The 26,478-nt window shown below is 38.9% G+C and overlaps 2 protein-coding genes and 1 pseudogene across 2 annotated transcripts; all 3 read left to right on the top strand.

The window, feature by feature from the left end:
- The first annotated feature begins 13,159 nt into the window (after positions 1 to 13,159).
- LOC109487616 lies at positions 13,160 to 15,673 on the top strand. The gene is made up of 4 exons (XM_019791621.1): positions 13,160 to 13,309; positions 13,897 to 14,047; positions 14,785 to 14,963; positions 15,524 to 15,673. Exons 1-4 carry the CDS (start codon positions 13,160 to 13,162, stop codon positions 15,671 to 15,673), a joined length of 630 nt encoding a protein of 209 aa, XP_019647180.1.
- Positions 15,674 to 16,858: 1,185 nt separating this feature from the next.
- Positions 16,859 to 20,915, top strand: LOC109487838. Its single transcript, XM_019791931.1, has 7 exons — positions 16,859 to 17,026; positions 17,643 to 17,764; positions 18,299 to 18,449; positions 18,988 to 19,083; positions 19,488 to 19,637; positions 20,127 to 20,222; positions 20,784 to 20,915. Exons 1-7 carry the CDS (start codon positions 16,862 to 16,864, stop codon positions 20,883 to 20,885), a joined length of 882 nt encoding a protein of 293 aa, XP_019647490.1. The 5' UTR covers positions 16,859 to 16,861; the 3' UTR covers positions 20,886 to 20,915.
- Positions 20,916 to 23,580: 2,665 nt separating this feature from the next.
- The window catches only part of LOC109487841, a 6,344-nt pseudogene continuing 3,446 nt past the window's right edge, over positions 23,581 to 26,478 (top strand).

Raw genomic sequence — 26,478 nt, 5'->3', positions numbered from 1 at the left:
GTTAGATAGATAGATAGATGGATGGATGGTATGAGGTACACATGTCCGGGATCTAACGTAACGTGTGATACAAGCTTTGCAGGATGCAGAAACATAACAGGAAACATTTTACAACCGTTCGCTCGCTTGATCCGGACATTTCTGTGTCTCCAGGTCAGATGTACTTGTTGATTTCCAAAATCAGGTTCGATCTGGGTAATGTTCCTCCAAGACCAATCTGGAATAATAGAAACTCAGATATAATTAATGCAATACATGGTCGTCATTATACATGTCTTAAATCAAACGAACTATATATCTAATAATCTATATGCCTATAAAGGTTAGCATTCCGGACATCATTAGTTGGAGGTCGCGAACGATTGGAGAGTGAATTTAAACAGGTCCTGTCACACGTTTGCGTTTATCAAGTCATTAAACATAGAAAGAATTTTCCTTACTTGACTTATACGTTTCCTGTCTATTCACAAACTGGAAACTGGATGGGCACCGACACCAACAAAAAGATCGCGTTAAACTACTTAAGAATCTCTAGCAACGTTGCTGTCCTGGAGTTAAAAGACATCGAACAGTTTTACCTGAAATGCTCTGCCAAAGTACCAGTGGTGTCGTCGACTAGAACCCATAAGCCAGGACGACGTGTGAAACGATACCTGTTCCTTTTCGGAGACAACAATGATTTTGACCCCAAAGTTCTTTGGGCCCCTAAAGAAATGGCGGACGATCCAACTGACAACAATGGCGGGCAATCTGGGGATAAATAGAAGCGAAAGCTGACACCAGTCTTTCATGAATCCATGTCATGTGAAAACACCATGGTGCCATTGCCATGGTGGCGTTGGGACGCAATTCACGCACTGGTGCACTGGGATATTCATTAAATGGAACCTTCAGTGAAACCATAAATACATTTACCTGTACTTCAAACCTCACGTCTTTCCCCCCACTGAAAAGCTTGATTGTCAGGTTTCTTTTTCAGGTTTCATTTTTTTCTAGGGAGGAGATAAAAATGTGTGACTATTTTTATTTATTGGCATGTTTTGTCCTGTAATTGACCCCAAAATGCTTTCTCGCTGGCTGAACTGACTCACTGGGACATGTTGGCTTGTTGGCTGAAGCTCTTTAAAATGCCGGAGTGGGTCTCCTACTATTTGTACCAAAAGAAACCTGACAATCAAGCTTTGCAGTAGGGGTAAAGACTTCAGGTTTCAAATACAAATAAATGTGTTTTTATAGTTGCGCGTGAATTGCGTCCCTATGCCACCATGGCAATGGCACCATGGTGTTTTCACATGACATGGATTCATAAAAGACTAGTGTCAGCTTTCCCTTCCCCAGATCACCCTCCATTGTTGTCAGTTGAATCGCCCGCCATTTTTTAAGGGGTCCAACGAACCTAGGGGTCAAAAACATTGTTGTCTCTGAAACGGAACAGGTATGTGAGTTTCGCATGTCATCCTGCTTTATGAATTCTAGTCGACGACAACAACATATTGGCACATCATCCACAGCATTTCAGGTAAAACTGTTCCATGTCTTTTATCTCCACTACGCAACGTTGCTAGAGCTTCTTTACGAGTTTAACGCGGTCTTTTTGTTGGTGTTGGGGCCCCTATTCTGTTTCCAGTTTGTGAATAGACAGGAAACTTTAGTTCTCTTTAGTTAACAAAGACGAAAACGACTAGTGGGCGTTTGAACGATGTTAATAAATTACTGCGTCGAGAATCAACCTAAGTCCGGCACGGGACGGTCCAAAGTTGGATACATGTATACGGGCAACTTATACATGTATCCAACTTTGGACAGGCTGAATAAAAGTTCTAAACGGGAACTATGCGGCTCCAGGTGTCTTACTGAGGGACAGCTGCGTGTGCAAGATGTCGGTTAGCTTGAGGAATGAATCCCCTCTACTTTATACTGTATAAGGGCAACTTGTTATGTATGTAACCTTCATGTAAATGACTTCAAAGTCGGAGTATGTATAGTAAGCGCCAACAGATTGCAACGATTAAAAAACATGTACTAGTTTTACGTCTTCTGTGCAGGTTAACGCACTAAAAACATGGCATTCGAAACTCTAGTATAAGTAATTCATCCTAGATTACGACATGTAAAAAAAATGTCACCATACATATGATATGACTTGTTTTTTGTTTATTGACCTTTCCATTCAAACACACACGCCTTTAACCTTGTATAATCGGAGCTAAAATGACAAGGAATACTCATCCATTAGACTCCGCCATCTTAACTTATCGGCTATGAAGGCAGCCGAGCGATGCTCAACACAAACTCAGTACAAGCTGCGGGTACGAGTAAAGACTTGATATTTCAAATACAAGTAAATATGCTTTTATGGTTTGACTGAAGGTTCCATTTACTGGTCGAGGTCGACGTCCCAGGCTAATAATCGTGGGTCATCCAATATGGGTGTTACAATGCGACTACCATGGACAGCTTGTTGACTAGATATCTTTAGAACAGACGTTTAAAGGTAAAATATAAGCGTTTAGTGGAAATACAGAAGAACAGCTGGAATATACAACGTAGAACGTGGGGATCTGACGATTGCAGTCTTATTTCTACAGCATCGCACTCTTCGTCTTCTTGAAATCTGAAAGAAAATGATACAATTTCACACATTTGTCTTAGCCATAGCTAGACTACTGCGTGTCCTTTGGAAATAGAAACAATCACTAAAATATAAAACGCAAAATGTAAAAAGTATAGCACTCACAGCAAGGCCAGAAATATGTGAAGATTACTTCGAATTCGGGTCACGGGGAGACTCCTACGAAATTGTGCACAATAAAAGAAAAGAAACATTAGTTAGTGATGTGGGAAATATGGTAGTCCATATGGTCGATGGAATACTTGTGTAATATTTGCGTGTTGCACTATTTAATCCTGTTTGTTCGTTAGGTAAAATGTATTTGCACAAACGTTATATGAACAAAGACTCAGACAAACTCTCTGGCCGATGTGTTTTTATTATTTTGAAACAATAACATCCTAGTCTATTGGGAATGTTTCAAGTGGACTAAATTCAAATCTACAAGTTCTTCTGGACATTTTGTAGAAACTTATGATGGCAATATACTACTACTACTACTACTACTACTACTATACTAACTACTACTACTACTAACTACTACTACTACTGGTACTAGTACTACTTACCGGCTTCTGTGGCGGGGGAGTCTTTGGTCTTGGTTTGGGTTTGCTCCCTGTTCCTCCCCCGCCTATATCAGATAATATAAAAAACAAGTTCTGCATAATTACAATGAAACATCACACGTGTATGTTGGTAGTGTCGTAAGGTCGAATACCAACACAAGCTCACACAGCACACAGGCTCCCTTAAAGAATATTTCATTGTACCCACCGTAATCCGCCTGCCGCATCACAGTGGTTGTCAATTTATGCAGTGCGTAGAATGTACATCATATAAAAAACACAAAATCATGGTCAAAATCGGTAACAAGACAATAGTGTAATACTGGGAACGAACATGATCAATATGGACATACCAAGCTTGAAATATACGTTCATTCTTTGTATAACCTGTGGAGTGGTCTAAGAACACATGTCATAGTATTTCAGCAATATTTCAATATCTTTCTCGATACGGTTGAAGACAAGAGTAACTGTCTGGGAACTCAGGCAATAACGAAAATGACAGCTCTGTTGTTGACAAAGGAACTTAACAATTTTGGACAGGAAATTAAATATGATAATATTATTTCATTATCTGAAATTTCACTTGATTACAGCCACTATAATTTAAAGAACATTTTACAATTCTGGTTATATTCCACTAAATTGAACACTGTATAGTTAGATAAGCACCAGAGAACAGTACTAACCTTGCACAAGACACGATTAAAGTTTCCTCCTAGAGGCAGAAACACAATCTTCATTATATCGTGTCATTTAGTCTAAGAAGAACTAAAGTATATACAGAGCATTTTGCACAACAAAATGTTATCTCTTCCACAAAGAATCTCACATCGTGCCGACCTTACATGAAATTTGCTTTCCATGTTACATTTCAAACGTTTAGGGTGAAAATTTATATTTGAACAAAAACGTTGTCATTCCGCATCAACACACATGTCTGAGGTCCATAGCTTACACACAAGTTAAGCTTACAATTCTTTAGTACTCACCCTTTGGGCCTATGTTTGATGGCGATGGAGCAGCAAGACCAGTTCTCTAACGAAATAAAAATGTTACATGAAATAGAAGTAAGAAATGAATTTTCTAAGCTATATGTCTTAGTGCCTTAGGTCTTGAAGTTATTTGTTAGAATTGTTGGGATTAAAATTATAAAAAAAAAGAAAAACGTTCCACAACCTTGACATTGTCACCCTTTTCTTTGTCCATCTCCGTGTGTCCAGGTCAGTAGTACCTTTGATGTTAGTGTTCGTTCTCGGCGAGGTTCGTCCAAGACCAATCTGGAAAAAAATAGAAACTCAGAATATGCAGTGCACATTAGACAAGGAGCTTGTGTGGTGCTTGTCAGTCAATCAAGTATGAATAGAAAACACGCAGTAACGTGATTTTTTTGGCGGGGAATACCCGATGCCTTCTGGCCGGATCGGCGAAAAGCAGTGGGATCTCCATTTAACGCTGCATTCCCAAGGCGATACGGTCGAGGCATGTAAGTGGAATGAGAACCCATGGATTTCGTACCAAATGCCCTACTATCACGCCACACAACGCCACTAATTCTATTATTCTAACCCCTTTAGGAAGGTGAGGTGGAGGCTTGTCTGCAAAAGTACGTACCGAAGTAACGGGTTCCTTTCTCAGCACTAGGTATACAGAGGTGAGGCGGCTTCCGTCCTAGACCTCCAGTGCCGAAGTTAGGTCAAGACTTGGTGTCCAGTGTCGTCGGCTTCAGCACTCCGAATCGGCAGATCAAATCTTGCCTTTAAAAAGGGTAAAGAGTCACCGAGCCCTGGAACGATCCAGTGAGGAACCCGACTTATTTAGGTACTTCGACACTTGCTATCCAGTTGTGAACGGCCTCCGAGCACTGGCAAGCGAGTGTCGAGTGGAATTCAGCACCGGCTATCCAGTGGTGAACGGCCTCCGAACGCTGGCTATCCAGCGCTGAACGGCATCTAAGCACTGGCTATCCAGTGGTGAACGGCCTACGAGCTCTGGCAAGCGAGTGCCGAGTGGAATTTAGCACTGGAAAACGAGTGCCGAGTCAAGATTCAGCTCTAAAATTCCAGTTCTGGCGGAGCTTCAGCACTGGGAAAAAAAGCCGTTCAGCAGTTCAGCACTAGAATTCCTGAGCGGAGTTTCCTTCCGCACAGGACCCCGAGTGCCGACGCCACTTTCCCCGCGAGTTCAGCACTGGGTGGCTAGTGAGGAACCTGTTACTTCGGTACCCTTGCGGCTAGTGAAACTAAAGCTAATAGTATCCAGAATGCGTACCTTTATAGCTGTACAACAAAGTTTCACTTTCACGTGTTGGTGACTACAGCCCAGACGTAATAGGTCAAAGGGGTCCGCACATGCGCATACGCCCAAAGCACCTCTAAACGCCAATTACACCAGAATACCCCAGTGCACCTTGCGCGTGAATTGCGTCAGTATGCCTCCATGGCAATGGCATCGCGGTGTTTTCACATGACATGGATTCATGAAAGACTGGTGTCAGCTTTCGCTTCTGTTTATCCCCAGATCGCCCGTCATTGTTGTCAGTTGAATCGCCCGCCATTTTGTAAGGGGTCCAACGAACCTTGGGGTCAAAAACATTTTTGTCTCTGAAACGGAACAGGTACGGAAGTTTCGCATGTCATCTTGCGTTATGGGTTCTAGTCGACGACAACAACATATTGGCACATCATCCACAGCATTTCAGGTAAAACTGTTTCATGTCTTTTAACTCCAGTACAACGTTGCTAGAGATTCTTTACAAGTTTAACGCGGTCTTTTTGTTGGTGTTGGGGCCCCTATTCTGCTTCCAGTTTGTGAATAGGCAGGAAACGTAGTTCTCTTCGGAGTTAACAAAGACGAAAAGACTAGTCTTGGCATGGGACGGTCCAAAGTTGGATACATGTATGTATAAGGGCAACTTGTTATGTACTTAACCTTCATGTAAATAACTTCAAAGTCGGAGTATGTGTTAGTAAGCCCCAACAGATTGCAACGATTAAAAAACATGTACTAGTTTTACGTCTTCTGTGTATGTTAACGTACTAAGAACATGGCATTCGAAACTGTTATATTATAAGTAATTCATCCTAGATTACGGCATGTAAAAAAATTGTCACCATGCATATGATATGTGTTTATTGAACTTTCCATCCATGTCTTTAACCTTGCATAATCGGAGCTAAAATGACAAGGAATATTTATCCATTAGACTCCGCCATCTTAACTTATCGGCTATGAAGGCAGCCGAGCGATGCTCAACACAAACTCAGTACAAGCTGCGGGTACGAGTAAAGACTTGATATTTCAAATACAAGTAAGTATGCTTTTATGGTTTGACTGAAGGTTCCATTTACTGGTCGACGTCCCAGGTTAATAATCGTGGGTCATCCAATATGGGTATTACAATTCGACTACCATGGACAGCTTGTTGACTAGATATCTTAAGAAAATATAAGCGTTTAGTGGAAATACAGAAGAACAGCTGGAATATACAACATAGAACGTGTGGGTCTGGCGATCACAGTGGAATTACAGTCTTATTACTACAGCATCGCAGTGTATTCTTATCTTCACATATTGTTCGGGTTCTTGCATGGTTGATCTCTCTTCTGCTTCTTGAAATCTGAAAGAAAATCATACGATTTCACACCTCTGTCTTAGCCATAGCTACAACTGCGTGTCCTTTGGAAATAGAAACAATCACTAAGACATAAAATGTAAAATGTTAAAATTAAAAATTATACCACTCACGGCAAGGCCAGAAACAGGTACGATTACTTCCAATTCGGGTTACGGGGCGGCTCCTACGAAATTGTGCGTAATAAAAGAAAAGAAAAATCAGTTAGTGCTGTGGGAAATATGGTAGACATAATTCCATATGGTCGATGAAAATTGTATAATATTTGCGTGTTGCACTATATAATCCAAGCTTGAGGGACATATTTCCATTAAAGAAGTATTCTCGAAAAGAAGCGGGAATTATATGCCTCAATTAATAAATTGGTATGCTTGAACTCAGCTTGTTTTGTCAAATTTACCATTCTTTTAACTTAAAGCCTGAACATTACAGCAGTAACGTTATAGCAATTGAATTCTTGAAACCCCCCGAGGACACTTTCAAGAGAAGGAGAATATCAGAACTTGGTCGACAACAACAGGTTTTTATGGGTATAATTAGGTACAATAACTATAATGTTCAGGATTAGTTTGTTGGTCGAACAAACTCGCTGGCCGAAGAGTTTTTATTATTTTGAAACAATAACATCCTAGTGTTTGAATTCTATTGGGAATGTTTGTGGACTAAATTCAAATCTACAAGTTCTTTTGGACATTTTGTAGAAACTTATGATGGCAATATACTACTACTACTACTACTACTACTATACTACTACTACTACAACTGCTAGTACTAGTACTAATTACCGGCTTTTGGGGCGGGGGCGTTTTTGGTCTGGGTTTTGGCTTGCTTCCTGTTCCTCCCCCGCCTATATCAGATAATAGAAAAACAAGTTCTGCATAATTACAATGAAACATCACACGTGTATGTTGGTAGTGTCGTAAGGTCGAATACCAACACAAGCTCACACAGCACACAGGCTCCCTTCAAGAATATTTTATTGTACCCACCGTAATCCGCCTGCCGCATCACAGTGGTTGTCAATTTATGCAGTGCGTAGAATGTACATCATATAAAAAACACAAAATCATGGTCAAAATCGATAACAAGACAATAGTGTAATACTGGGAACAAACATGATAAATATGGACATACCAAGCTTGAAATATCTTATACGTTCATTCTTTGCATAACCTATGGAGTGGTCTAAGAACACAAAACTCAAGTAGTCTTTCAGCAATATTTCAATATCTTTCTCGATACGGTTTAAGACAAAAGTAACTGTCTGGGAACTCAGGCAAGAACGAAAATGACAGCTCTGTTGTTGACAAGGGAATTTTAGAATTTAACAGGACACTAAATATGATAATATTATTTCATTATCTGAAATTTCACTTGATTACAGCCACTATGATTTAACGAACATTTCACAATTCTGGTTATATCCCACTAAATTGAACACTGTATAGTTAGATAAGCACGATAGAACAGTACTAACCGTGTACGCGGCATGATGAAAGTTCCTTTCTAGAGGCAGAAACAAAATTTCCATTATATCGTGTCATTTATTCTAAGCGTGGCAAAATAGGGTGAAAATTTATATTTGAGCAAAAACGCATGGACATACATGTCTGAGATCCATAGCTTACACACAAGTTAAGCTTACAATTCTTAGTACTAACCTTTAGTTCCCGATGGCGATGGAGCAGCAGAACTAAATCTCTAATGAAACAATAGTGTTACATAAAGTAGAAGTAAGCTATATGCATAAGGTCTTGAAGTAATTTGTTAGAATGTTTGGGATCCAAATAATAGAAAACATAACAGGACACTAGAAAGGCCGACATTTGCTCAGGAGCAAACGTAGCATGGCTTCACCACATTCCCCATACCAAACATCCCCCTCCCACACAAATGAATTGTTCTTAAGTCACCCCTGTTCAAAATGTGAAATGTTCCAACAGTCTTTACCCCCATGCAGCAATGGAATATTCCAATGCCTTTTGCTGTTGGAACATGTAGATTGACAGGATCCATGCCACACTATATCTGCTTGGAGGCCAAGCCACTTTGTATCTGCTCGAAAATACCCATGCCACCATGTATCTGCTTGGAGATTACAGAGGTCATCAGGTCGTTTGGTTCCCAAAGTTGAATACGTTCAATGAAGTGGCAAACACAAAGAAACAGATTGTTTTCATCTATATAATATGATATGAAGTGATATACTAGTACATGTATAACTAAAAACACAACAGTTGGATACCGTTGGATACTACATGTAGTAGCTAACATCCTATACATCATTGGTAAGGACTTATATTTGCCTGATGCAAACTGTTGATTTTCAAGATCCAAAAAAGTTTACGCCCCGCATTGCAAGAAAGTGTGACAAACGTACTAAAAACAATTAAATGCAGTTCAGCTGTCAATATGCTATAGCCTGAGCAGGTATTCAATGTACTAGTATTAATCCAATTAGTCCAGCACCCAATCAGCAAGAAGATTACAACTGCCCTACCAGCAGGTGTTCAATGTATAAATCCAATTAGTCCAGCACCCAATCAGCAAGAAGATCACAACTGCCCTACCATCTTGAAAGCTTCATGCCTATTGGCTGTTGCTCTCTACATACCTTACTGATGAGTCATTGCTATAAGGTAAGTAAACTTCACTATTCGGCATAGAAAACAGTCAAAAAGTCCTAAATTATACAAGTTTAAGGGAGAGTATGCCAAAAATTATAATGAATTGTTGTTGGTAGATATATAAAGCATACCTAGACCAAATTTCAGATGATTTTAGTGTAATACCAGGTCTCCAGGACCCTAAATGTACAGATTTTGTCAAAAAATGGCCCAAAATACAAAATAAAACGATTTTAAATGCCTGTATCGAAAAAAAATGAAGAAAAAAACGCCTGGGGGTATTTGGATACTCTACCTTCATACCAAATTCATGTTATTTGCCCCAAAAATGAAGGAGTTGAATCAATTTAAAGAAATGGCAGGAGAAGGAGGAGAAGAAGAAGAAGGAGGAGGAGAAGAAACATGAGGAAAAACAACATGACTTCATAACATGAAGTCATAATAATAGGAAGATAAACGTTCCACAACCTTGACATGGTCACCCTTTTCTTTGTCCATCTCCGTGTGTCCAGGTCATTAGTACCTTCGATGTTAGTGTTCGTTCTAGCTCGGCAAGGTTCGTCCAAGACAAATCTGGACAAAATAGAAACTCAGATTAATGTGCAGTGCACATTAGACAAGGAGCTTGTGTGATGCTATGGATACATTGTCAATCCATCAAGTATGACTAGAAAACACGGAGTACATGTTTCCCCAAAGTTACTAACTTAATGCCCAGTTGGAATGGTGAGTGGAAACGCAGTCTTTTTAGCGAATGTTACAACCCGCAAAATATCGGCCAAATGCGTGACTTTGTCATGACTTTAAACTTTGACCCACTGGGACAGCGTTGGCTTGTTGGTTGTAGCTCCTAAAATGGTCGGTTGAGGCCGGTTAAACGTTTAGGTATTTAGTCATACCGCCTAAAATGCCTCCCACATGTTGTATATACAATGTATATCCAAACAAACCTGACAACTCTTTGCAATGGGTGTAAAGACTTGATGTTTGGAGAAAATATGTTTCAAGTGTTTGTATTTCATAACTCTACAGTGTAACACCTTAAATTCTATTAGCTTATTTACCGGCCCTTCCTCTAAACCAGAATATCCCAGTGCACCTTGATAAGGCTGTCATTGGATGGAGAATATGATCAACTAATATAATCCATGCAAATGAGGCTCTGATTTGCGAAATCAATGATTAAAATTGTATGATTCGTCAACCGCAAGGGTTAACATCATTTGGCGAAGGTATGCTATCGTGGAACTCTTGTTGTCTACGGCATCGTACCTTGGTAGAGCATTTCAGGTAAAACTGTTCGAAGTCTTTTAACTCCAATACAGAAACGTTGCTAGAGATTCTTTACAAGTTTAACGCGGTCACAAATCCTTCGGGTTATGTAGTATTACCAAGTTGAACGTAAATGGGTCCAAAGTCCGACAATTGTTATTATGATGTTATTTATTAGTTTTGGCTGAAGACAAAGCCAAGGCTGTGAAACTAGCGCAGGGCCGTTATCAAGGGCTAACCTTAAGCCCTGTCACTGTAGAATTTGCACCATCGCACAACGGGGCCTACCCCCACTTTCAAAAAGTGTGGTGGGTTAACGATCTTTTATCGTGAGTAGGGAGTGGCTCTCTCCCCAAACACGGGACCTCCATTTACGTCCTATCCGAGGGACGTCCCTAACCAGAGCTTCATGTAGGTACTCATTTTCATCTGAATGAAGTGAGGAAGAGCCTTTCCCAAGGGTATAACGTCGGGACATGTGGGTTTAATCGAACCCAGGACTCACAGGGGTCCCATTGGTTCCGTGCCAAATGCCCTACTATTACGCCAAGACGCCACTAATTCTATATCATAACCCCTTTAGGGGGGTCGTCCAACCAATGCTAACAGTATCCAGAGTGCTTACCTTTAAAACTGTACAATAAACTTTCGGCTACACATGTGGCGGTGGTGTTGGTGGTGCAGAAAGGAGAGTGTTTGCTAAATGTCTGTATCTGTATCTGTGTAGCCGGTATAACCGCCCTTCGGTGTAACATACCAGCAGGCCAATGCACATGCGCACTGTAAGCATTTTTTTTACTTATTTTTCTACAGAAGTTTTTCCTATGGAAACTTTAAATTTACTAAGAAAAGTCCAGTTCTGCTAGGGAGAGCATAAGAATGTGTCTTTTTAAAAATCTGGTCAAAATTCGTAACTTCTGCCATGTTTTGTCCTGGAATTAACCCCAAATGTTATCTCACTAGCTGGACTGACCCACTGGGACAGGTTGACTTGTTGGCTGTAGCTCGTAAAATGCCTCCTAGGTTTTGTATCCAAGCAAATCAAATATTTGCAGTGAGGGTTAAGACTTGAGGTTTGAAATACAGGTAAGTGTGTTTAACATGCTAAATTTGTATTTAAAAACTTCACCGTCAACGGTTTATTTACTGGTCCCTCTCCCAGAATAGTCCAGGGCTCCGTGTGCGCGTGAATTGCGTCAGTATGCAACCATGGTAATATGGCACCATGTTCACATGACATGAATTCATGAAAGACTGTGGTTCCAGCTTTCGCTTCTGTTTATCGCCAGATCGCCCGTCATTGTTGTCAGTTGAATCGCCCGCCATTTCTTAAGGGGTCCAACGAACCTTGGGGTCAAAAACATTTTTGTCTCTGAAACGGAACAGGTATGTAAGTTTCGCATGTGATCCTGTTTCATGAGTTCTAGTCGACGACAACAACATATTGGCACATCATCCACAGCATTTCAGGTAAAACTGTTCGATGTATATTTTAACTACAGCATATCCACTACAGCAACGTTGCTAGAGATTATTTACAAGTTTAACGCAAATCCTTGTTCAGGTTGTATAGTTAGGGGACTATGTCAACGATATCCACTGTGTAGAATTGTCAACGAAAATATTACCAACTTGAATGGGTCCAAAGTCCGACAATTGTTACGCCAAAAACAGTTACTCAAGCAACTGGACATGATTTTGGAAACGGTCAGACGTTTCAGCTAGTATCCACTAGCTTTGGTCTGTGACTGAAACACCAGAGGAGAACGCCAAACACGCTGGTGGGAACGGGGTGTTAAAGTTGAATGGTACATAGCTCTTTTGCTCTTGAAGAAGTGACATCAGTTTAGACTCCCCTAGTGGCCTGTTCAGGATCTAATTTGCATACTCAATGAGGAAATTCTATACACCTGCTGCGTTCAATGATAGGACTATGAAACACTTGTGACATGTAATTTAGAACGAGAGGAGCATCGGCAGATATTGATTATGTAAATAATTTGCATAATTAATGGCAAATTGTTATAATTTCAGAATGATTACTGCCTCAAATACTTGCCGCATTTGAAAGTTAAGTGAAGGCGAATATCACTTAACATAATTTATTCGAATCAGGACCTTTATATTATATAATTATGCATGATTTATAAGTAAATGCTATAATAGCTTCTTGATTAAGTTAAACATGAGACTGTTATTGGGTGGATGTTTGATATAATTCATGCAAATAAGGCTCTTATTTGCAAAACCAATGAGTAAAATTTATAAAGGGTTAACATCATTTGGCGAAGGTATGAGGTACATTGTTGGGTGGAGGGTCAAATGTACAATAAGAAAAGACATGCGTATACATGTATGCGTGTTGTTTGATTTTTGACAACTTTTGATATTATCTTTCTATGTTTAGAAAGCTACATTAGCAAGCCACAACTGAAATAGAGGCACAGAGATGGGGGTCACCCTGGCCAAACCCGTGGCGGAACTTCCAGACGATCTTGGCAAGATTGCTAGAAAGTACCGAGCCTACAATTTTCCATTTGAAAACCTCGTGTTGGAAGGAGGAGGGGCCAAGGGCTTTGCCTACATAGGTGCTATGAAGGTAAGCGATAATTAAAGGTCAAGTTTTGAGAAGGAAGCAGTAAACAGAACCCTGTTGAACTCTTCTTGGAGCTTTTCTACTTTTGTTTATTTTTTATTACATTTATGTACTATGCAATTACGTATTATGTATACTAGTAATTGCCTCTATTGTATACAATATTATTTCCCTAGTTTGAGATTTTTAGATAGAAAAGAATAAGCACATATAAGCTCCATCAATTCTTACATTTACAACTGCCTTAAGAAGTGAGAAGAAGCAAAACCTGTACGTATGTAGTTTTACTATAGATATATTATTTAGTCTACCATCGCTATTTACCATGACCTGTACTTAGTTCGAAATGAGCAAAAATGTACAATAAAGGTCTTTCATTCAATATAATGGAAATGATAGAGGTAACAATAACAAGGAACACAATGTGTGTAATCAAGTAACTTTGAGGTGTATCTGAAAATCATCGTTAGGCTCATTTTGTATTGATTAGAAAAAAAAGGACATTGTGTTTCTTTTGGTGTTTTCAGCGTTCGTCTGCGTAATATTTGACCTGAGCACGCATTTTACGGACACTTGTTTTGCTTTTGAAGGTCCTAGAGGATGCTGGGATAATAAAAAAGATCAAAAGATTCGCAGGATGCAGCGCAGGCGCAGTAACAGCGGGTCTAATGTCGCTGGGTATGACGTCAAATGAAATTGTGGAGGAGATTCGAAATGTCAACATGGAGAGCACACTGAAGGGTATGTGTCCGATATTTTTTTATTAAAAAAAACAAAGAAGAACAAACACAAAGTTCCACGGATCCTCAAACATCAACAAACAAAGTAATATGGGTTTGACGAACAGCTAATACTTATCAAAACTAATATGAAATACAAATCAACCAAAAGAATGGTATGTTGGCATACTTAAATCATATTTAAATAAAATAACCAAAACTAATTTTTGTATAGATTGATGAAAACTTCATAATACAGTAGATAAATGTGTAAACAGTCATAACGCACTCATTATTATTCACAATACAGAAACAATGGTACAGAATTATATATTGTGAAATCTAGAAAGAAACATGAGTGAGCGACAGTACAAAGTTTATAGATATGAAATTGTAATATATGTGTCCGATATTCAATAAGACTTATTTGTGCGGCCTATTATATTTGAACATCTGTAGCACTTTTATTTTCTTTCTCAAATTGTGTTTCTCCCAGTTTACCATGTAAGATAAATAGAGCAAACAGATTAACAGTGAGCAATATCTCAATGTAATTGTCTTATTATTGGTATGTATTGGACTCTAGTAATGAAGTAAAGATAGTTTTTTTTAATTTATAAATAGTTTTAATTGTGATAAATTCCCGGGACATGCAAGGACCGTAGCTGCATTGACAAATAGTAGTGACGAGATCAAAAAGATTTTTTAACTAAACAATATGATTTATCCCTTTTAAATCCTTTGTCGATTTCTTTCCAGACTCCCCATGGTGGTCACGTGGACCACTGCGGTATATTTTCTTTGGTAGGCAATTCTTAAAGGACTATGGTGTGTACCCGGGCGACAGATTTCTCAGCTGGTACGGCAAGGTCATCCACCGACATCTTCAGAAGCACCATGGAGCTAAAGGCCTGGACGAGAACATCAACCTACATCAGGTGTGTGTATCATGTATAGTGCTTTGTACCTAAAACCACGTTCAGGTCTAAGTCAAAGTTTAGTTTCTTGCGGGGCACGTCTGGGCAAAACTGTGGCCACATAATTTACGGAGGCCGACACTTGACGATGACCAGTGGCAACGTTTTCTTAATTTTGCAGCGCAAATTTTTGATTGTTGAAGATTTTAGGTGGTTTAAACCACTAGTTCCAGGCGTTTAGGTTTTTGGGACTTGATCCTAAACATTTTACAAGTCCGAAACAAGTTCCAGCAAACCGGTACACAACACTAATCTTGTGTAGTCACGGATGTGGATGGTGTCTGGGGGCAAGGATATACACTTAAAATTAAAACCATGGATCTGGCTGTTAGATGAGGTTTGTCACTGCATGATCAGAAGCAGGGCACAAAACAGGACAGTTATACAAGGGCACTGCATGTCTTGCTATAACTAAAAATAACTATATGTTGCTCAAAGTAACAAAGTAAGGACATTGATATCACCTATGTGTCATGTGTCTGTGATAATCTTTTCCATTTGCTTTCACCAATGTTATGCAGCTCCGTAACATATTCGGCAAAGAACTATGTACCGTCACTTACAACCTGACATTCGGCATCGATATGTACTGTCATGCCAAGACCACGCCTTTCTGCACTGTTCGTCAGGCTGTCAGACAGTCCATGTCCTTACCTGGTAAACCCTCTTGAAACAGTATATTCTTATTTGAATGTGTTAGCTTAACTGGACTGCTTTTTGATAAGATTAGAGGTTAAATGATCACCCGTATTTATGAAACCATGCTCTGGTATATGTAATACGAATCAACTTAATTGCATCTACATGTAGAAAGGTAACATTTGCAAAGCAAATGCATTATGTGTACCTTCACATGGCCCAGCTTAACAAGCTTTATTTATTCTTATTCAAACGCATTCATATATACGGTGACCATGCAGCCCCTCTTGAACTCAGTTTTGCATGGCACTTGCAACATTATGTAAGCTAACACCAGTTACCATGGTGAGAGACGTCTGGTTCAGGTCATTGCATTGACCTTACTTGTTTGGAGAAGAAGAGGAAGATATTGAGGAAAAACAATATGATTTCCTTCGGTAAACATAAAAATGTTTGGTATTGTATGGTAAGAACGTCGAGTGCACAACGCATTTTTTCTCAATGCAGTCGGTAAGCGACCTACCCGTATTGAGTGTCTATCTGTTCTGATCATCACATACAAATATGTACTTATAAATACATATATATATATATATACTTATCTATTATTTTCCAGTGGTGTTCATTCCCTATAAGTTTGAAAAAGAGCCAGACATGTACATAGACGGTGGTGTGTGTGCCAACTTCCCCATCTACTGCTTTGATGGTAAGGTCTTCAAATAGTTCCTGTTAAGAACTCATTCTTTATTATTATTGCACACAGATACATCATATTCTACTAAACACTAGACCAATAAGTTTCATGTAGCTAACTTTGACCGTGGAAACTTTGATTTGAATTCTTTACAGTGTACGTGTACAGCAAAAACAGTTACTCATTGACAAGGACCTGGATATTCTTTATTATTATTATTATTACATAGTTTTCAGTTCTTTATTATCATTATTTCATAGTTTAATTTTTTAGTTCATTAGTTCTGCAGTTTTCGTTAGTCACTGACGAAAAGCAGTGGATGCTAATTGAAACGTCTGACAGTTTTTGAAATATTTCCCGTTGCTTTAGTTATTGTCTTCTCGTGTAATATGTCTTTCTTAATTTCATACTTTGAATGTTTGAGTGGCAATTGCAACGTGATTACTGTGTTGGAAATCTTCTAAATGGACTGCAGGAGCAGTTTTATCATCTTTTTACATTCTTTCATGTAGGATGGTGGCTCTCTATGGACGACAAGGACAGCTTCAAGAAGCGTCTGGAAGAAGAGACAGACGAAGTGAAAACAACCAGCTACTTCTACCTGCAGTCCAACGAGGCCCGTTTCCGACCTGAAAACGTTTCTGAGGAACAAAGGAAACAGCAACTGCAAAAGACTCTTGGATTGATGGTGGTAAGATAGCAATTTGTACATGTTTTTAAACAAATTTGTACATGTTTAAAAAAAATTGCTATATAAGGTCACACCAATTTAATTTGTTGGTTCTCGGATTCGCCTCTTCATTTTTTTCTGATTTGCAAAAAAAAAAAGATTTTGGGTCTGAATCAACTAAAAAACGCTCATATTTTGCCCCCAACAGTTGAGGAAATTCCTTTTCTTCCTAGTTGCCACAGTTTTTTTCCATCTATCAATGCAGTGGTTTGATTAAAAGTTCAAAATTTATACTTTAAATTTTAACCCAGCCTTTTTTGTTGACTTCATGGCTCATATTGTAGCATTTGGGGCTATAATAGGATGCCTAGACCTGTTTTTATTTTTATTTTTTTTCACCCTGTCTCTTCATATTTTTTCTGAAAAAATCCGAGAACCAACAAATTAAATTGGTGTGGCCTTACCACACTTTTCACAAAGATGTACAAATTTGCCAAGCATGTTTAAAGTTAAAGCTTTTGATCCATGATCCAATACAGACGTGCTAAACAGTGAATATATAGGCGTCAACTTTTTCATATTACAAACAGATAAGTTGTATTTGTTGTAACAGTAGAAATTGCATTCTTTTTACAAGTACTCCCAGACGGATAGAAAGGCTTACCAACATGTCTTCAGCAAACGAATCGAAGACTTCACGGCGGCAGGAGAACTCGACTTGAAGAAGGAGAAGGAAAGGCCAAGAACTACACTAGCTAAGTGCGTGGCATTTCAATTATTCTTTAAAAAAAGATATTGCAATAAACAAAATGCACGTTATTATTGTTAAAGTCCTGTGGTCAAAAACACACATCAAGTGAACTTTGTGGGTTCATCTAAGTAATGGTATCAGGTTTGCGTCATGTAAAGGCGCCCTAATGTTAAGTTTCTATATTAAAGAAGGATGAAGAATAACAATTGTAAAATGTATAAACACGATTTTATTCAATGTTACTTAAAGTTTCATTTTTTTTATTTAAGAAACCACGTTTCAAACCACGTTTCGCCTTATTTCACTATACACACTAGATAAAGATCCAAAATTCTCCTTCAAGGGAATTGATGAGATAGAAGGTCTCTATTCACTAAAAGATGAATTCTCTATGTAATGAAATGATTTTGTTTTGGTAAAAAAATGAATTATTTGCGCAGGAAGGAGATATCATCAGTTTTTTTTCACTTATCACGAGTTTCGAGTTGAATTTCCTATGTCAACTAAAGGAATGTGATAAATAATCAAGTCTTTATTTAAAGGAAGTACGAACGGAATGAACATAGAAGAAACAGAAGGATGAGGCGCGAAATTGAGACCATGCAAAAGGATAATGATGAAAAGAAGCAAAGGCTGGACGAGGTTCTGAAGGCGCCACGAACCAGGGAAGACATGTTGAAATGCTTCAAGGAAGTAAGTGTTGACAATCATAATTTCTAAGCGATTTTACAAGATTAAGTTTATTGCAAATTCCTGCCCGAATGTTAATTGCAAATAACAAAGATAAAAGAACATTTTAATTTTTAATCTTTTTTATAATTTTTTAATTTCTTTTTAATTTTTAATTTTAATTTTTTTAATGTTCTTTTATCTTTGTTATTTGCAATTAACATTTTGTACTCTGTTTAAAAACCGATTCTACCGTCCAAAATAACTTCAAAATCTACACAAGGTTATTGTCTAAAACTATGTCTAAAACTATGTCTGAAGGGTTTGACTTCTCTTTTTTAAACCATGGAAGATGTAATGTCCCACCTTTTCCAAAATTTGTGGGTTTTGGGTAGTTAAATGAAGAATAGTTTTTCTTTGTAAATTCAAAGAAATTGGGATAATTTGTAGAAGTTTGAATAGACAACTCATTTCGAGCGTTTCAAACGTTTATAGAAATTCATTTGTATTGAAAGGTAACTCGCCTTTAACATCTACTTTGCATATTTTGCTTTTCTTTTAGAAATTTCCCAAAGAGGAGCTGAGAGATTTCGTCGACGGAGCAGAGTCTCACGAAGTGGTGTTCGACGTCTTGTTTGCAAAGTACAGTGATGGACCGGTAAATATTACATGTTGCTTTCACCAGCGACCAAAACATTTTGCTTCCACCAGCTACCAAGGCATCGATTAAAATGATGCCAGTGACTACTAGTATAATGATAGTGATAGCATTAAAAAGATAACCTGACCATAAAATTCTGCAACATAATCAGTTAATCAATCAATCAATCAATCAATCAATCAATCAATCAAAACTGGTTTATTGGTAAAAAAAAGCGTTGCCGCCAAAGACTGAATTATGCCTTCTGTACATTTCACAGTTAAAAGCGTTTACAATATAATGTTAAACAATGAAATATAATAGACTTCTTTACATAAGGTACTGGATTTTCATAAACGAAAGTGTATAAGCTATTATACAAGAAAATTAAAGATCTTGGTGTATGGCGTTCTTTACTTTAGGTGACAGATGAGACCATCAAAAGTGTCTCCAACAACTGGGAGCCGTTCAGGAAGAAGCTACTGGAGGTTGTTCCTCAGCGAATCATCGACACGCCAGCTGAACTTAACACTAAGTACCTGGAGCTGGTGGGACAGAGCAAGCCAATTAAGGTTTGGAAAGACGAAATCCAAACATCATTGATTTATAGTTTTGTATCAATTTATAATATCTTAATAGCTTAACTCTTTTTGCTTGTTACCTGGACGTTACCCATGTGATATTGTTTTGTCTGTTTATTTTATGTCTAGTGGTGACGTGAATATAAGCATATTGCTTGAGTGCGTCACCACTATACATTGTATTGTTTGTACGTTGAACTAAAAGAAAAACATCATTAATAACTTGGCAAATAATAAACGAGTGGAATCTATTCTATTTGATCACTGATGAAAGGTACCGGACATGTAGCGGATAATCATGAGTACTATTTGTGTACATTCTTGATATGAATTGTCCATTTTTTTGTCCATTTGTCATTCACGCAAACAGTCCAGCCGGACACCAATATGTAAAACTAGCTTAAGCAAAAGCCAGGACTGTCCAAAGACGAAATGTGTCTTGCAAAAACAAGATTAAGCGTTCTCTTATTTCGTTTCTAGGAAGAGGACGTGGGTAGATGCATCGCCATCGACGTGGACTATGTGGGCACCATGGATTTCAACGTGGAGCCGGAGGACCAGACCTTCCTCATGAGGGTATGTTATGAGTTAAGTATTGTTTACCTTCGCAGGAGGAAACATATTGCTTTTGCTCAATTTCGTCTTCTTCTTCTTCTTCCATTCCAAACAAGTGAAGTCAATGACTTGGACAAGATATCTGTTATTATGGTAACTGGTGACATTTTGTAGCAGAACACAGTTGGAGAGGCTGCTCACCATTCATATAATTTTTTTATTGTTTACTTCATGATTCACCACAAAACAAGGCTCATGAGAGCCAGTCAAAATGTTTTGGGTTACTGTAAAGTCAGCACTAGTGAGGACAGATGTTTGTTGACCTTAGACTTGAAAAGTTTATGGTTATACCCATATGGGAAACAATCACGCGGTAGCTTGCTTGAGTAAGAATAAACAGAGCACTAGTTTGTTAGCCTTGATCATGTGAAGGAAAATATTATTATGTGACCTTTCTAGTTGATCTTATAGAAGTACTGAGAGGTGTAAAGTCTATTTGTCATTTTGTTTTTTTAGCTAGTTCAACGTTAATCGGGAAAAGTCATATTCTCTTGTCAAATTTCCTGTCTTGTCATATTTCAGCAAGGAGCTCTGGCAACTCTCGCGTTCCTTGAAGATTATGTGAAGAGACACAATCTTCAGCCTTCCAACTCTACGCTCGCTAAACCGCCTGGTGATAGTTAGTCTCCGGATCATAGGAACAGACGAAAAATGTTCAGACTATGCATGAAAGATACCTATAGACGAAAAATGTCCAGACTATGCATGATAGATATAGGCGAAATAATGTCCAGACTATGTATGATAGGTATAGGCGAAATAATGTCCAGACTATGCATGATAGGTATAGGCGAAATAATGTCCAGACTATGCATGATAGGTATAGGCGAAATAATGTCCAGACTATGTATGATAGATATAGGCGAAATAATGTCCAGACTATGTATGATAGGTACCCATAGACGAAAAATGTCCAGACTATGCATGATAGATATAGGCGAAATAATGTCCAGACTATGCATGATAGGTATAGGCGAAAAGTATCCAGACTATGCAAGACAGGTATAGGTGAAAAATATCCAGATGCATGATGTACAAAATGACTAATACACTGGTGGAAGTCCCAACTGCTAAGTACCTAATACCAGTTTGGAGAAGTCGAGAAATAGTCAAGCCTTCAAGTATCAGAGTTACCAACCAAGGATTGAGGTGTTCAAGAATGTATTCTCTCCTAAAACTGGCTGTCATCATCAAATACAGTAGGGAACTAGGGGCATTATCATTAGATAGCTTTAAACAATGTTTAGAGTTAGATGTTCAAGAGTTAGGTGTAACAAGTCGATCGGTGTAATGTAGCCAGCTCGCGCCGCGCCGCGTGCCTGCGAAGCTGGTGTGTTACGCCGAAGGGCGGTTATACCGGCTATACCTATACCTATACAGATACAGATATTGGAATACCTCCAGCACAGTTACCCATCGGGTGTAATTCATGTAAATAACTTCAAGATTTGTTTTTGTGTACAGTTTAAAGAGTCTCCAAAGACTCCAAAGATCATCCACATCCGCTTGAACCTTAAGAAATTATATTGGACCATATATCGCAAGGATAGGACACCAAGTGTCTAAAACCATGTATATAGATGGTTTTCAATTTCTGTCACCCCTATCTTTTCCTGTCAACAGTTATCCTTGCTGAAACTTACATGTAAATTTCCATATACGTTTGTACTTTTTTGCGTATATATGAGCTAATTTTAGTATATGATCTTTGATTTGACCTGTTTCAATCATGTGTCTTATAAGCCCATATGGGCTGGGTGACAATGTCGCAAGACACAATAATAAAATCAATTCATCCATTCATTGTGTTTGGACTAAGGCCACAGCAAGTCATTTTATGGATAACATCATCGCATTGATTTTCGCCTGATTTTTGACGGTGGTCAACATGCCAAAAATAGGCAAATATGTCATAAACGTGTATCGGTTCAGAGACAGTAAGGGATCCAGAAAACTTCGGGCACAATTTCTCACGTATGATGGCAAGTGTTGACACTTGACACAAGTTGACAGTATAACGGTTTTCATCCCATATGAGTACCCATATGAGTACCCAGCTGCCTTTGTTGGTACGACAAACTCTTTTGTACAAATGTTCTAGATGATTGAGATGTGAAGACATCTACATGCACAGGTAATACTGTTGAATACAGGACCTGTTGGTTGTGATATCAGGTTAAGTTCCCTCAATTTTTATTCAACAAGGTTTGAAATGTAGGAATCTTGTTTTTTTCGCCCTATCGGATTAGATTTGAAGTCTGCGAAGGATGTCATCCATATAATTTACTTGCTGTGGCCTAAAATAATTATCATAATGCTACTACTATGCGAAATACGGGGAACATTCAGAGTATTTTATCGTACTGGACGTCTGAATTTTGTAAGAATGATTTAAAATAAAATAAAAAATGATCAAGACGAGTTTCACGAGTTCATACCTTTGTAAAAATAATAATGTCAACATTTAAGAATGACATATTGTAAACTATAAGGTTTTTTATTGATTATATAAATAATTGGTCCTCATTAGCATAAATCACATCACTAGATGATATTTTCCCCAAATATCGCAAGTTGTCCAAGATTTGAAATTCTTATCCTTACTAAAGAAGACTGTTTTAGCATTTTCTCATCTATTATACAAATGATGCCAAATATCATGAAAGTCCACCATATAGCCCTTGAATGTCCGTGCTAAACCAAATTAAAACACGCATACATACATACATACATACATGCATGCATACATACATACATACATACATAAGAATAAGAAACATCCATCCAAACAAACAAACGTTTAACGCTACCAAAAACATAACCCTTCAGGTGTAGGCAAAATAAGTGCTACACCTGCAGTACCAGAACTTCAGGCGAGGTGTCGCTTGACTATGGTGTTGTAGTTCGTATGATTACGAATCCCGTTTCAGCATCAAATCTTCTACAGAGCATAAAATACACTCACACATAAAGATAAGAGCATCAAAAAAATAACCGCGAGATGGGCAAAAAAAGAATGAAACTAAGTTTGTATGCAATATTTGCTACTGTGCGCCTCAAGTAATTGAGCTACTTCGTTATAATTAATTAAGATATCATTATCAATACTAGCTCACAGCACAATGTTCGCCTAAGTAAAAGTGAAGTGACGCTTTGCAACATAAAATTACAATAATGACAACTGCGCGCATTGCATATTTGGATGTTTTCCAGGTGGACAAAATCGCCTGTGTTCCTAGTACTGGTATTCTAATGGCGTTCACCTTGTCTGTTAAGGGCTAGATCTGTAAAAAGGATGGCCTCGCCGCCATTTTTGGACAGAACACCCCTGCAGCCCCCCTCCCATTATCAAGGTCACCTTGTAATGGTTGTAAACATATTCGGTCAGACTGTCTGAACTTGAGAGTTTAAAATTCTGCAGATTGACCCTCTGAGGCGCGCAAGCCATCCACTGAGACGTAGTACACGTACATGTAAGACCGTTGCGATGTCGTTTGTTGTCGGTAGCGTCTTGCGGGGCCAGGCGGGAAGGCTGGCGGTGTGTGGCTGCAGAACCACCGCGGGCGTTACGGTGAACGCACCTCAGCTGCCATCTTACCACCACAAACCACTGGACGGACGGAGAAACTACGCAACCGCCCTCAAACTCACCGATTTTCAGAAACAGAAATTGATGAACTGTTTCGAATTCTACGGTAGGGGGTACTAGTATGTGTTTTTTTCTGGTGCGGACATTGTTTTGCAAAGATTTGTTGGGACATTTCTGTTAAATGTTGACATGTTTTGTATTCTTGATCATGATCCTCCTAGCTCTACAGTTGACGTTGACAATGCATTGCAGGGTATCTGGTAAACTTTACAAATGTACTCACAAAATCATCGACGATACGTTATGGTTGAAAGAAATATGTACATGTACCTTATTGCAAGGGCCTTTTTGTGGGAACTAATTTCAATTTTTTTCGTAAATAGTGTTTTTATTCTTAATGTTGATAAGAAAAAGTACTAGCTGTTCCGGCACTATACGGCTGGCAAAATCGGTAAAAAAAGACCCCCCTCCCCCTCCAAAAAAAAAGAACACGTACATCAAAAAGCTCCAAGTTTCTGTGGAAGATAAATTTATTTGCTGTGGGATCAACGAAATCTCTAATGTCGTATGTATAACTGTTACATTGACATTGTGCAACGTGCATAACACAATATGCATAGCCTTCTATACGTATACTGTCCTTGCATTCCTTCGGATATGGCCAAATAAAACATGAAATTTAGCAAAGCAAGCCCGTTGGCATCATATCAACATATATATTCATGCTATGTTGTCCTTGTCCGTGATAATAGTTCAAGTGCGTCAGTTACTGTCCCTTGTTTTCATGTGACAGCTCAGAAAATGAGGGCAGTGCTAAAAATGGAACATGAAGTCCTATTTAAGTCTGCTGTTGTGAAAGTGGATAGGTCCGTCCAATGTAGCAACAGAGACACGGTCAATGTTAGGAAAATACACAGTAGATTAATGATCAACAGGGCGAGAAGAGATCCTAGCGGATTTGACACAAACTGCAGTGGCTTTGGCGTACTATGTGATTGTGAGGTGGATATTATCATTATTATCAGAACGCTCATGACATTATTTGTTTGTATCCGCAGATGTGAACAAAGATGGAGTCATTCGCTTCGAAGATGACTTTCAAGCTGCTCTAAACGTAAGTAGAAAATCTAAAAAAATGTCGAAGCGAACACCTCACATTCTTTGAAAAACCTATCAAGAAGAAAAAAAAATCAAGAGATTTCTTACAAGTGTTTTGGGCTTCCGTGAATGTATTGGAATTTGGAGCTATGGAGGGGATTGTATGATACTCCTAGACCTAATGTCATAATGTCTGGAATCCCAACATACAAACTCCACCTGAACCAGCGCCACCCAAAACAATACTTCCGTCCCGGAAGTAAAGAAATAGCTCTGATTTTAGGGTACTAGTAACTCTGAACTGACTTTTCTACATCGTTATATTGATCTAAATGGATGGACGGAGGAGAGTCCGGAATGCAACGTCTGGAACCCAAACGTACCAACTTCTTCTAAAACAGCGACATCCAAAACAATATTTCTGTCCCGGAAGTAAAGAAATTGCTCTGATTTTACACTAACCCTGCAGCGGTACATTGACTTGAACGGATGGACGGAGGAGAGTCCGGCATGATGCAATGTCTGGAACCCAAACATACCAACTAAAAACAGCGCCATCCGAAACAATACTTCTGTCCCGGAAATAAACAAACTGCTTTGATTTTACACTAACCCTGCAGCGTTACATTGACCTGAACGGATGGACGGAGGAGAGTCCGGCCTACATGGGGTACCGGGTGCGCTGGACGGCCTTCTGGCAGGACCTGTACTTCGGCAAGCTGTCCCGCCTCGACCCCAAAGTACGGAAGGACAACAACGAGATCACACGAGAGGTAAGATCACGTGAGAGGTAAGATCACGCGAGAGGTAACACCACTTTTTGTGGAGTACGTCAGGTAAGTTTGTGTTCAAATATGCAGAGAAGTGTCTCTGTCTGACCCTCCAAATAAACACAATATACACAGCATTGCCATGGATTGTCATTACCTGGATAGCTAAAGGAGTAAAGTCGGCTTTGTGCTTTTCGAGTTTTATTTGAACAATGACATTGAATCGTATGTCTGCATTTGTTCCCTATGTTCACATGCATCCCTGTACCAAATGTTGGCGTTGCAAGTATGGAAGTAATTATCATCAATGTCGGGTAGTGTTTGCTTTGTAATTGAAATTAAAAGTCAAGTCTAGTAATTATAACTTTATTTACTACCATCGTTAAGTCCAGTACTGTTTACAAAGTAAATGTTACCCGATTTAACTGGCAATAACTACCATGATAAATCCAAATAAAGAAGGTCTTCTTGCAATTGCTTGATCCAATCTTTCGATTCGTGTTCTGTTTCTCGCGTTGTTACCGCAAGTTCTCGCATTGTTACTATGTTCTCGCGTTGTTATCGTATGTTCTCGCGTTTTTACCGTATGTTCTCGCGTTGCTATGTATGCCTCGCGTTGTTTCAGGAGTTCCTGGCGATGTGGGAGCGAGCGCTGAAGGACTCCTCAGAGCTGGCCAAGACTCCCGGCTGGGTGCAGCAGCTCATCCCGATCTATACAAGGCCATCGACGTCGACGGTAAGAACTATTCCAAAAACTATC

Source organism: Branchiostoma belcheri, unplaced genomic scaffold, assembly GCF_001625305.1.
Source record: "Branchiostoma belcheri isolate BF01 breed outbred unplaced genomic scaffold, Haploidv18h27 scaffold9, whole genome shotgun sequence".
NCBI classification, from domain to species: domain Eukaryota; kingdom Metazoa; phylum Chordata; class Leptocardii; order Amphioxiformes; family Branchiostomatidae; genus Branchiostoma; species Branchiostoma belcheri.
This window is presented reverse-complemented; position numbering and strand designations above follow the sequence as displayed.

Excerpts from the sequence above, each read along its gene's own strand:
- LOC109487616 (XM_019791621.1), top strand. The coding sequence starts at position 13,160 with ATGGGGGTCACCCTGGCCAAACCCGTGGCGGAACTTCCAGACGATCTT. Across the intron at positions 13,310-13,896 it reads CCTACATAGGTGCTATGAAG|GTCCTAGAGGATGCTGGGAT; the intron begins GTAAGCGATAAT and ends TTGCTTTTGAAG. Across the intron at positions 14,964-15,523 it reads AGAACATCAACCTACATCAG|CTCCGTAACATATTCGGCAA; the intron begins GTGTGTGTATCA and ends AATGTTATGCAG.
- LOC109487838 (XM_019791931.1), top strand. The coding sequence starts at position 16,862 with ATGGACGACAAGGACAGCTTCAAGAAGCGTCTGGAAGAAGAGACAGAC. Across the intron at positions 17,027-17,642 it reads AGACTCTTGGATTGATGGTG|TACTCCCAGACGGATAGAAA; the intron begins GTAAGATAGCAA and ends TCTTTTTACAAG. Across the intron at positions 20,223-20,783 it reads ACCAGACCTTCCTCATGAGG|CAAGGAGCTCTGGCAACTCT; the intron begins GTATGTTATGAG and ends GTCATATTTCAG.